At 37.9% G+C, this 12033-nt stretch overlaps 1 protein-coding gene across 4 annotated transcripts in view; it reads right to left on the reverse strand.

Annotated features, from left to right (window-relative positions):
• The window catches only part of LOC145999698 (uncharacterized), a 63586-nt gene that overhangs the window by 21604 nt on the left and 29949 nt on the right, over positions 1-12033 (reverse strand). The window contains exon 3 of one of the 4 annotated variants that reach the window (XM_083136941.1): positions 6734-8032. The exons of the other annotated variants lie outside the window; for them this stretch is intronic. Coding sequence (XP_082993067.1) covers positions 8026-8032 — 7 coding nt within the window. The 3' untranslated portion in view covers positions 6734-8025. Of the gene's footprint in view, positions 1-6733; positions 8033-12033 lie in introns of those variants that run through there. 4 annotated transcript variants of the gene reach the window in all.

Raw genomic sequence — 12033 nt, forward strand, 5'->3', positions numbered from 1 at the left:
TTCATTAGGTTGGCCATAAAGGTTGGTTCATATCAATGGTATGACAATATGTTGTCATTGCCTCGCACAGTTACATTCATTCAATCTTCCTTTTCTTCTTCTTTCTGTTGCAGGGTAAACCAGAGTTACTACAACCATATCTACTTGTGACCAGATATATGTCCATTTGACTTAGGGCTGAACTACACAGTGTCAAAGCTCAATGTCAACCTCCATCCTCACATGCCCTCAGCCCTCTGAACTCCATCTGGGTCTCATCCCTCTCTTAGTGCTCAAGGTAGACCCCTGGTCTAACATGAACTCACACTTGTAAGTCTCTTGCAGGCTGGAGACCAATCTCTGGAAGCTGAACATTTGCAAGAGTAATTCATTCACAGTAGTCGGAATTGGGGGATGCCTCAAATAATTTAGAAAATTATTTAGGTGTTGTATTCATGGCGACCTTCCATCATGAGAAAATTGGGAAGCTATGAACGAGTACTATAACACAGCCATGGAGACCTACAACAACAACTGGGGGTTTGTTCTGCTGACCACACAACATATCATAGCTGGTTGGATGATCGCCCACCTCTGCTGAGGCATGTGGGAGTGAGCCAGGCAGTCATTAGGTAGGCCCTGAACTTTATGGGCTGTTGCACCACAAGTTGAGAAAAAAAAACAACTGCATTCAATGCAATTTTTTTTGTATAAAATGTCCAAAATTCAATCATTTTTGAAGATATTATCAATGTACATTAATATTTCGATTTGATGTCTGTTGCCATTGAGAGTCTCATGTTAATAATAACAGAACCTATTATCTAGTAAGCACAAGTGCTAAGCGATTATTTTGAATATCCATATGGTTGGTTTATTTCTTATGCAGAGGTAGTAAAGTGGCCATTATCACATAGAACAACGTATTTTTGGTAAATGTAGATGTAGCTGTAACAAAGCTACATTTTTGGAAGATTAGCTGTAGCTGCAGAAAAGCTACTTTTAAAGTGTAGCCTTCTGATTACTGCTAATATATTTGCTCAATACTGGTGCAGTACCAAAGCAAAAAATTGTGACAGGATAAAATTAAATGCTGTCTAATTTAACTTTTATATTAATGAGATACAAATAAATTAAGTATACAATAAAATCATAAAAATGAAAAGTGTGCTGTATTTGATGAAAGGATGAACCTAGATTTATAGCCCAATGTAGGTGCGAGACCATGGAGCTTTCGGTCTGACAGTCAAAATTGGACAGACTTATTACTGGACTTGAATGCTAAAACTAAAAAGCCTCGGAATCTTGGTACCTTTTGGTGCGGGGATACTCATCTTTGGGCTAGGAAAAAGTAATGGAGTCGCTTGGTGGGGTTTATTGCCTCAGTATTCTGTAAATATTGTTCTTAATATGCTGAACAGTAACATACGGTACATTGCTCAGGAAAAGCAGAGAAAGAAATAATTACAAATATAAACTGCAAAATTTTTATCATCAAACAGCAATTTGATGTTAATAAGTCTTTATTGCTTAAGTCAAGAAACAAAAGATTCAGAAATAAAAATTATGTTTAGTATGCTTCAAACAGGCAAGTACGGATCACCATCAGAATATGCATCTGTAATCAAGTGTTCCACACCTCTCAGAGCAAACTCCACTGCAACAAGTGTTCATATTTGGTTCATGCCCTCAATCAAATAACTAGTGTATCTATGAAATCACACTCCTAGGATGGCAGGCTGTCAGTCAGTGATTGAAAACACGCTGAATTTTTGAACACTCTATTGGAATGTCAAAAACACAACTCCTTCCCCCTCCCCCATTCCAATAGCTCTTTCCTTCTTTGAAAGGGAAACTTGCGACATTTGTCTGCATACAAGAACATATTGCATTACCTTTGCAAAATTCATGTTTAGGCTACAGAATTGAAGAATACAAGAAAATGCATTAAAGAAAATAGTATGCATCTAATCCTCCCTCCACAATATAGGCAGAATGAAATTACTATTCATTAATATTAATGATTTGCTTCATAGCTCATGTAGGGATAAGAACATTTATCTATGAACAATATCTGAGTAAAAGTAAATTCCGAAAGGTACAGTGCAGAAAAATCTGCCAGTATTAAAAGAGAAAGTGGAACTCCATAGATTGATATAGTATAGTTACAAAAGAAAACAAGTATTTCAATATTTATAAATATTCTGAATGAGTATAATTGTTAATGTGCTGTACTATTAAGATAAATGGAAGCAGGGCAGTAAGGTTGTTGGAAGCAGACTCAACTTTGTCCTAATTATGATATTCAATAAATCAGAGGTTCAAGAGCAATGAATACTACAGGAAGATAAATTTGATCATTTTGGTATCATACTGTCCTTTTTTCTTGTAATAGGTCACACTTTTTTCTCTTGAAGTGTCCTTTGTTATGAATTCTCAAATCCATATTAAGTTTTTTCATAAGTAAAATCTATGTTTCAAGTTAAACAATTAAGAAGCTTCTCATTGATGTGAAATCTCCTCACAAAAAATTTGCAATATTGTTATATTAGGCTCAAGTTTGGAATATTGTTATATTTGGAAGTAGATGAAACACACAGTGGCATATGTTGGTGAAAAACAAGAAAATCCAGCAAACACAGATACCATGTGTTGTTGCATTTGAAGGCTGTACCAATCACCTAATGTAAATACTGTATAACAATATTCCACACTTTTTGTAAGGTGTGTATATGGAACTTTTAATGTGGGCATTTGAAAGGGTTTTCACTGTGATGAATACTTAGGTATGCATTTCAACACCAATCTTCCAAAGTATTCATAATAAAATAAATAATACAGATATATATGGTGTTTTATAATAGAAAGCCAGTTATTACATACGGAGTGCAAAAAAAAAAAAAAAGAAAGAAAAAAAAGCATACTTTGAAGGTTCTGCCAGTTCGCATTAACCAGCAAAATTAAATGCTGATTTCTCAAGAATTGAAATGTTCGAAATGTATTTTATTTCGTTACTTACATAATTCTTCAACATGTATAAACCAATATATTCTAATACACAAGACGTACCTCTACAACAAACCCAAATTTAAATACAAAATACATGGTGGGTCAAAAGTGTGGAACCACCCATATAATTTCTGCAGACATCAATGAACATATGCAGTATGTAAGAGACCAATTGCTTCATCCCTGATGCATGTTACACACCCAATGCAACATCTTGAACTTTTCACATGGAAATAGGAGCAAGTGACACTTTAACCTGCCTTTACTCATGGGTGAGTGCTGCGCTTACTTTTGGTTTGAAATGCTTGTAATTTGAGCTTCATGGAAGTGTGAAAGCCAAACTCTCATCAACCTTCCTTTCCGAGTATCCCCATGCAATAAAATACCACAACGTAAAATATGAGTCATCGCTAATGCTTTCTGAGCCATCTCTGTTTTTCATGTGTGTCAGAGCCGAGAAAAGAAAGGAGCACGAAGCTCACTCGCGACTAACTGTATTTTCATGTGGCAAATGAGTTACAATTGATTTTATTTTATTTTTAACCTTTTGACGCCCAAGCCCTTTTTCAATAGTAAGCCTCGGTTGCCCAAGCCGATTTTGAGCAAAATGCAGAGTTTCAATTAAATGAGTGTAGTTCGGAAGCTAATTGCCCTAGAGAGATGAGTGATATACCGTTATACGCGGAATGAACCAGAGATTCAGACTATATGAAATTTTTGCAAATTCGGCGTATATGTGGCGGGGGGGAGGGGGCTAACTCTCAAAACGACCTTGACACAGCATCTCGATCGAGACGCTTGGGCAATTGAGGGTTACTTTTGGGTATCTCGATCGAGACGCTTGGGCACCTAAAGGTTAAATAAAGTAAGTGAAGCATAAAAAAGGGTATTATTCATAAACAAAATATACATATATTGCATAAACTTCCTGATCTGACTCAAATTTAGCAACCAAAATCATTACAAATACGAAACTACTTGGGTTGAGTGCCACGCTCAGCCGCGAATAACAGCATGGCAGATCTGATCACAAGTAGTGCAAGGTTAAAATCAAGTGAAATCTTCTGCCAAATAGAATAGTGAAATTCATTTTACAATCAGTTTCAAGTTATTCAATGTTAATAAAAAAGACTGCCATTATTACTTGCATGCCATTCACAAATGTTAGTTCCTTGTTATGTAGTGAAACTAGTTGTCATTGATCAATGTAGAGAACATTAGCTTACATTGTGGTGGTCAGAGTGCAAGGATAGTTACGGTAAGGATGTCGAATCGACCCTTCTGAATAGAAATATGTATCATACATCGTTGGAAAAGGTAGGAATCAAGGATTCCAGAAATGTATGATTTAAGGTGAGGAAACAATTGGAAATGTAAAAATTTCATAAAAATTGCCCTCCAATTCTGGGCTCTGCCCCTGGGGTAATTGACCTACCGCCACCTACCACTACCGCGACCCTGCCTCTGCTATGCTCCGGCTGCCTGCATTTTTTTAAAGAGACCCTTTAAAGGCATGTTAGAACTGCCCAACACTATTTTTCAACAAATGTAAATAAAAAATACGAATGAAAACATGATTTTAAAAAAGTTCAATCCTAGTGGAAATTCATATATATATATATATATCCATGTTGAAAACCAAAGTTCTACCTGGCAATACTGTGTGTTTAAAACGGATTAGGTAAACAGCTATGGTGAGTAATGTAGAAGTAATTTTTTTATTATTTTGTAGAAGTGTAACTTAAAATTGAGAAATGAACAGTCGCAATTCAAAGTGTGAAATATATACCGTATTCTCGCGTCTATTAGTCGCACCCGTGTATAAGCCGCACCCCCTTTTTTGGCCTTAGATTTCAGGAAAATAAAATTTCTCGTGTATAAGCCGCACCTCGTGTATAAGCCGCACGATTGACTTGTTTCTTTTGTTGTTTTTTTTGCGTAGGTAGCCAATTTCAAGTAAGTATTTTAAAAGTATTTTAACCTTTATTTTAGCACAATGATCTATGTACATATTAATATCGTATGATTCAGTTTGAGTCCTCAAAGCCCTTATTCACTGTCGTTGCTGCTACTCGTTGAAATATTTTCTGCACAAGAGGTATTGTCATCTTCATCACTAACATCATCATCCCACAACATTTCATCCTGGGTACCATCTAGGGCATTGGATATGCCGCACTTCAGAAAACCCTTCACAATTGTCTCCGACTTTACATTTTCCCATGCTACCAGAATCCATTGACACACTTGCTTGACAGTCGGACGTTTGATCTTTCCTGCTGCTGTAAGCTCGTGGTTTCCTGCACTAATCCAGTCATTATACAGACGCTGGAACGCAGCTTTAAACGAGCGAATTACACAAACGTCTAGGGGCTTCAGTACAGACGTTAGACCCCCAGGAATCACAGCTACATCAGTTTTCAACTTTTGGAATTTTGTCTGTAGTCTGTCTGTTAGGTGACCACGAAAGCTGTCCCACACCAGCAAACTCTTTTGCTTCAGCAATGCACCAGACCTTCTATTCCACACTTTGTCTATCCAGTCCAATACCAGTTCTTCTTCCATCCATCCTTTCTGCTGGGCACGTATGATAATACCCGGCGGAAATGCCTCCTTTCGCACATTCTTACGCTTCAGCACAACATACGGTGGCAGTTTCCTTCCATCCGCAAGAACACCCAACATTACGGTGCATCGTTGTTTCTCTCCACCCGTGGTCTTGATCGATACGGTGTGCGAGCCTCATGGTGCGACTGTGCTGGACATAGGCATGTCCCAGTAAATAGGTGTTTCGTCAGTGTTGCCGATCTGAGACAAGCTATAATCATTGGACTTTCGCATTTGTGAAATTTAACAATTTTCTGATCAAAGTCTGCAGGGAAATTTTGCGCAATTGTTGTCCTACGGCGAAGCGATAAACTTTTCCTACGCACAAAACGTGAACACCATCCCGCACTAGCTCGGAAAGCTTGTCTAACTTTGAAGCTACTTCACGAGTTTGAAAACGTATCATGTCTACGGTTACAGCATAGCCAGCACTTCTTCTCTCATTTACAAAGGCCAATACTTTTTTTCTACCTGTGGAAATTTGGCTCCTTTTCCACGAAATGTCTTTCTCTTTACACTTGTTGCAGCAAGTTGTTCCTTCTTTCTGATTTCTCCATCGACGAATGTTAGACTCGTCCACATCGTAATATCGCGCTGCAGATCTGTTGCCGTTTCCTTCAGCATATCGTATCGCTTGAAGTTTAAAATGAGCATCGTAGCTGATTCATCTGCCAGACATCCTCCCTTTGATAGTACCAATCTTGACCTCAGGCCCACAACCTTCTTTAACAACTTCACTTTACTGAATGGTTTCCAGATCAATACGACAGTAAGGATGATTCGTGTTCAAAGATAAGATATTATCATATTATTGCAAAAAATATTTAAAGATAACATATATTGTTGCAAAGCCTGCTACAGATGCATTGTTGTTGGATTTGCTGTTAATGAATCCGTTATGTGATAAAGATAACAAATCAACGTACGTATTTTAGTATCCTAGCAGTAGCTGCACTTTCTTTCATTCGCGTGTATAAGCCGCACATGCTTTCTTATCATTCGCGTGTATAAGCCGCACCCCATTTTTTGGTCCACTTTTCGGGGGAAAAAAGTGCGGCTTATAGACGCGAGAATACGGTACTATTAGTGAACATTTTTTTCACCTTCAAACGGTAAAACACAAAGGTCGATTGTGCAGTCTAGCCATAGTTACAGACCTCAACTGCAGACACCCTGAGAGATGGGTGGCCAATTGTTCATAGCGCAGTCAGGCCCCTTGCACCGACGGCAAAAAGCCGAACAAGGTAAATTTCAGAATTCATTTGCCTGTGCAAAAATGAAGTCGCCATCGATGCTAAACCTTAAATTTCTCATTAAAAATTTAGTTTATGTCTCTATTAACCAATAATGATCAATTGGATGTGATTTTATATATTATTCCTCGCCTTTCGCTTCTTAAACATGTATAAGAAAAATTGTATTTTGTAGTCACTGTTTATTTATACATGACATCACGTAACATCGTTCCATCATGGACGTCACATACGAATGTGATGTCGATTGATAAATTTACGAACTTGAAATAAAAAGCTTCAAGAATTACTCGAACTAAGATGTACAACTAAAATATGCTGTGCATCATTCTAATCCAAGAAGGGGAATCCAGAGCTGATCTTTATAAAGGAAATCTTGAAAGGTTAGTTAGTTATGAATTACGCTCACTCTTACGTGGGACCTGTGTATTTACAGTGTAAAAATGATTTTGTTTATAGGAAAAAGTTGTCAAAGAAAATAATTTGGTTTTAGTATTGTTTCATTTAAGTAGAATGACATATGGGATCATATCATATGTTGATTAATATATGTGAACGCAGGTAATGGTGCAGATTGTGTAATGTAATGATATTTACAAGTTTCACAGGAGATGGAAGGCATCGTGAATACTGGAAATCACCATTGAAATAATTTTTAAAGTTCAGAAAAACAATTTGTCTGTGTTAAAGATGCAGAAAATTGTAATGTGTGAGTACTAATGATGTATTGAAACGTATGTTGTGCGATTTCTTGTGCTGCTAATAGCTGCTTTCGATTCTTTGTTTTCACATTGAAAACATTATAAACTTTAACAGATCATGGAATGTTTGTAAATACTTAGGCGATGAAACCTACCAATATTTAGATGATGAAACCTATCACGTACGGATTGTTACAACATAATCACATAGGAGCATAATTATAATGCTAAAATCCCTCAAACCTACACCTAACATAAACATATGCATTAGTGTGATGGAAATACAGTTATCTACATAAAAGAATAAAGAGTATGTGGAGTGCAAGAATCAAGTTCGTGCATGATGCATTCCCAGATGTAGAACCAAGTAAGTACATTGCATTGTGGATTGTGAATGTCGTCAATGCTGCCTTCACTTTGCTCACTTGCTTCACCAACATTTGCCCCAGTGGGATGCTAGCATATACTGTTTTCTTCTAAATTCTGAAAAGAGATAGTGATATGATCTAAATCATTCAATCTTACAATTTTGGAGGTTATTTTCATGCTTTTCATGTATGGAAAAATTTGTAGGAAATTTAAATGGGACACTGCAAGTTACTTTAAGATTATTTAAAATATGATTTTAAACTTTTACTGTTCTGTTTAAAGTCTTATTTTTATAAAGAAGTCTGGAGGACTTCAATTCATTGTCATAAGTTATGTTAAGAAAAGTATATTAATTGCCAATGTTTCAATAAATACATGTACTTGTATAACAATGTGTTTGTTTATTATCCCTTTCATTTGTTATTAGCAATAATATATAATGTTTTACTTTTCTACAGAATCATTAATAACTCGTAAAGTGTAGTGCATTTACTGTGAAATTGTTATTTTCTTCGGGAATGTTTCTGAGAATTCAACAAGAAATAGAACACGTCACCATAGTGAGTTGTAAATGGTTCATTTGATGGACTTTCATTAACAGCATTGAATATAGTGGAAATTAATTGATCTAGGATTGTTAAGACTTATTTCAGTCTCTTATTCTACATTCCATGTATATTTAATGTTAACAATATAATTTACATTCGGAATAGCAAGTAAGATGTTTGAAACAAATGGATGAATGAATGAGATAAAATTTTAGGGCGCATTGGAATGAATGACCATTTTGTACCCTTCAAAGTATAGGAGGAAGAATCCTCTTTATCTCAAATACTTGCCTTAAAGTTAAAAAAGGGATGTAAAGAGTCCCTTGAGAAAGTTTACAAATGCAAGCTTGTAAAGGGACCATCAGGGGATTTGCGCAGCATGTTAGAAAGTTAAGAAGACATTAAAACTTCTACATACAGAGTGGCATATGTCACCTCTTCGTTTAATTGTCATCAGCTTGAAATTTGGGCATTTCTTGTTTGTCAGTTAACTCTTTCAACTCTAAAATTCATTCATGCAATATTTATGATGAATATATGAATTGCATCATGTTCAATGCTGTTTTAAATATATGCATGTATAAAATACATGTATGTGCAGGATAAGTAATAGGATCTTTCAGTGGTGTATCTATAATTAATTTCATTCAGTATTAGAGTGGTTCCAGTAAGTAACTTTGAACAAAACTCCCTTGTGACATATTCCTACTCCCATTCTAGATTACACATTAGGGATGTTTGACAAATACTACATGAATAAGCATGCAGTGATTAGTTAATAATACGAGGCGCATCCAGAAAGTAAGTTTCCCTATTTTTTTTTAAAAAAAAAACAACACAGTTTCAGGAAACCATTTATTGGCAACAGGTACAGCAAAGGTTCAGCTATTTTACAACATAGCAACCACCAGAATTGAGACACTTGTCGTATCGTGGTATCAACTTTTGGATCCCACTGTCGTAGAACTCTGCCGCCTGTGAATGGAACCAGCGTGACAGACGTCTTCAGCTCTTCGTTGTTGCCAAAACGCTCACCGGAGGACAGGAATTTCTTGAGGAGCAAGAAAACGTGAAAATCGCTGGGAGCCAGATCAGGACTGTAAGGTGGATGATCAAAAAACTCCCAGCCAAATTCCGTCAAAACAGCTGCTGTGCGCCGAGCCGTATGTGGACGAGCATTGTCATGGAGGAGCACAACACCTGCAGTAAGCATGCCACGCCTCTTGTTTTGAATGGCACGTCGCAATTTCCTTAGTGTTTCACAGTAATGGTCAGCGTTCACCATTTCACCTCTGGGGAGGAAGTCAATGAGCAAAATGCCCTTCCTGTCCCAAAACACGGTGCACATCACTTTCTGTACCGACAGCGTCTGTTTGAATTTCTTCTTGACCGGAGATCCACTATGCCGCCAATGCATTGACTGCTGCTTGGTTTCCAGGGTGAAGTGCGAAATCCACGTCTCATTGCCCGTGACGATCCTGTCGAGGAAATCATCGCCGTCATCATGGTACCATTGCAGGAATGTCAGTGCTGCTCCTGAACGTTTCATTTTGTGTTCGGGTGTCAGGTTTTTCGGCACCCACCTGGCACACAATTTTTTGAACAGCAGGCGCTGCGTGACAATCTCATGCAACACGGATCGTGATATCTGCGGAAAAAGGCTACTCAACTCCATAATCGTGAAGCAACGGTTCTCTACGATGCGCTGCTGCACCAGCTCAACCAGATCATCAGTGATGAGGGACGGACGCCCACTGCACTCTTCATCATGGACACTTTGACGACCTTCCGAAAACTGCCGACACCAGCGACGCACCATCTGCTTACTCATAATGTTCGGCCCATAGACCTCACAGAGCTGACGATGAATGTCAATTGGCGCAATGCTTTGTGCATTCAGGAACTTTATCACCGACAGAACCTCGCATGTGGCGGGAGAAGGAATACGAGCTTCCACTTCGGACCACTGCTGCCTCGCTACTGGCGCCGGGTGGGATCTGTCCGCCTGGCATATGATTGATACGTCTTAGCTCTGCTGCGCATGCGCAATTTACATGGCTCATTATGTTTACTTTCACAGGAAAAAAATAGGGAAACTTACTTTCTGGATGCACCTCGTATATCTTACAAACATCCATACGTTTTTAGAAATGGGTTGAAATTACTCCCATGGAAACAAGAAAATTGAAATTTTATACAACTTTGTTTTGGTTGGTTGGTTTGGTGTTTTAAGTCCACGTTATGCACAGTTAGGCTATCGGGACTGGACCTACAGTTTAAAGTGGGATCCGAACCACTATGTGCCTCCACCGGGTATCGAGCCCAGGACCCCTTGATTACAAGGCAACAACGCTACCACTGCGCCATCGGGGAGGACCTACAACTTCGAGATGAGGTGGTTGCTAGGAGGTTAGCTTGTGTAAGGCGTGACTTTTTCTTACTCTATTTTCCCATAACTATTCATTATCATCATCATAGTAGTTTTTACAGAGAAATAGAATGATAGAATTAAAAACAATTACAATTTAATTCCAGAAATTATTCTGTTTGATAACTTCCCCAATGAGCTGTGTCACTCATAGCTATTATTTTATTTTATTCTCTCATGGCAGATGGAACTGAACTAGTTTCTATGTTGTATTTTCCAAAATATTATTTCATCTACAGAACACTGAATGTAAGTTATGATAGAAATTAACTGTAGTGTAAAATATTCCAAAATATTTACTTTTATGTACAGCATAACATAACCCATGGTTCTACAGAATCGTTTCTCAACCTATAGGGAGCGATACACTCCTGGGTTCTGAGGGGACATTTGGTGGGTTGGGAAGTTGGCCTCGAAACTTTGTTTACTGGGTCTTAAAAACCTATTACATTAAATTACTTAGATATTGTTTTAACAATTTAAATTCAGGCTGTGTTGTTGTAAAAGAGGACTTCGATGTTAGCAAATACATGATTATAAACTGGGTGCACAACAGTACAAAGTAATTCCGCGGGTGCCCATCTTATGGATCCCATGAAGTGTAATATCATCCCTCAAGGTGGGTCCCCGACTGAAGAAGGTTGAGATCCACTGCTCTACAGCACTGGAAGGGCCTTGGCCTATCTCCTGACTGCCTGTCAGCTTCCCACAACCCTACCTAGAGGTGTGGAGATCTTCAACCAGTAATGGGATGACGTGGGGTCAGCACATCGAACCCTTAGCTGTTATAGGAGATTTCCCAGACTAGGTTACGATACTCAATTGTAGGTTGCCACCAGTCCTATACACAGGCTGAAAACCCAGAGACTGAACCCAGGTGGACTCAAGCCCATAAGAAAAAAACTGTGTGATGAAAGTCCTGTTAATATATTACATCACATTTTAAGTTTGGAAAACAAGTACTGGCTATATGTACATATCTTTTATTCCAGTATATTTCATACCTACAAGCCCCCAGCTGATTTGTAATGGTTGCGTTAGATGAATAGCGCTAATGTTTAATCAGTAGTTTTTAATAATACGTTTTATGTTTTATTCTTATTTCCTGAGACAAAACCTTCCAATCCTGTCTTTTGTTT

The sequence above is a fragment of the Lepisma saccharinum genome, chromosome 15 (assembly GCF_977018435.1).
Source record: "Lepisma saccharinum chromosome 15, izLepSacc3.1, whole genome shotgun sequence".
Classification (NCBI taxonomy): domain Eukaryota; kingdom Metazoa; phylum Arthropoda; class Insecta; order Zygentoma; family Lepismatidae; genus Lepisma; species Lepisma saccharinum.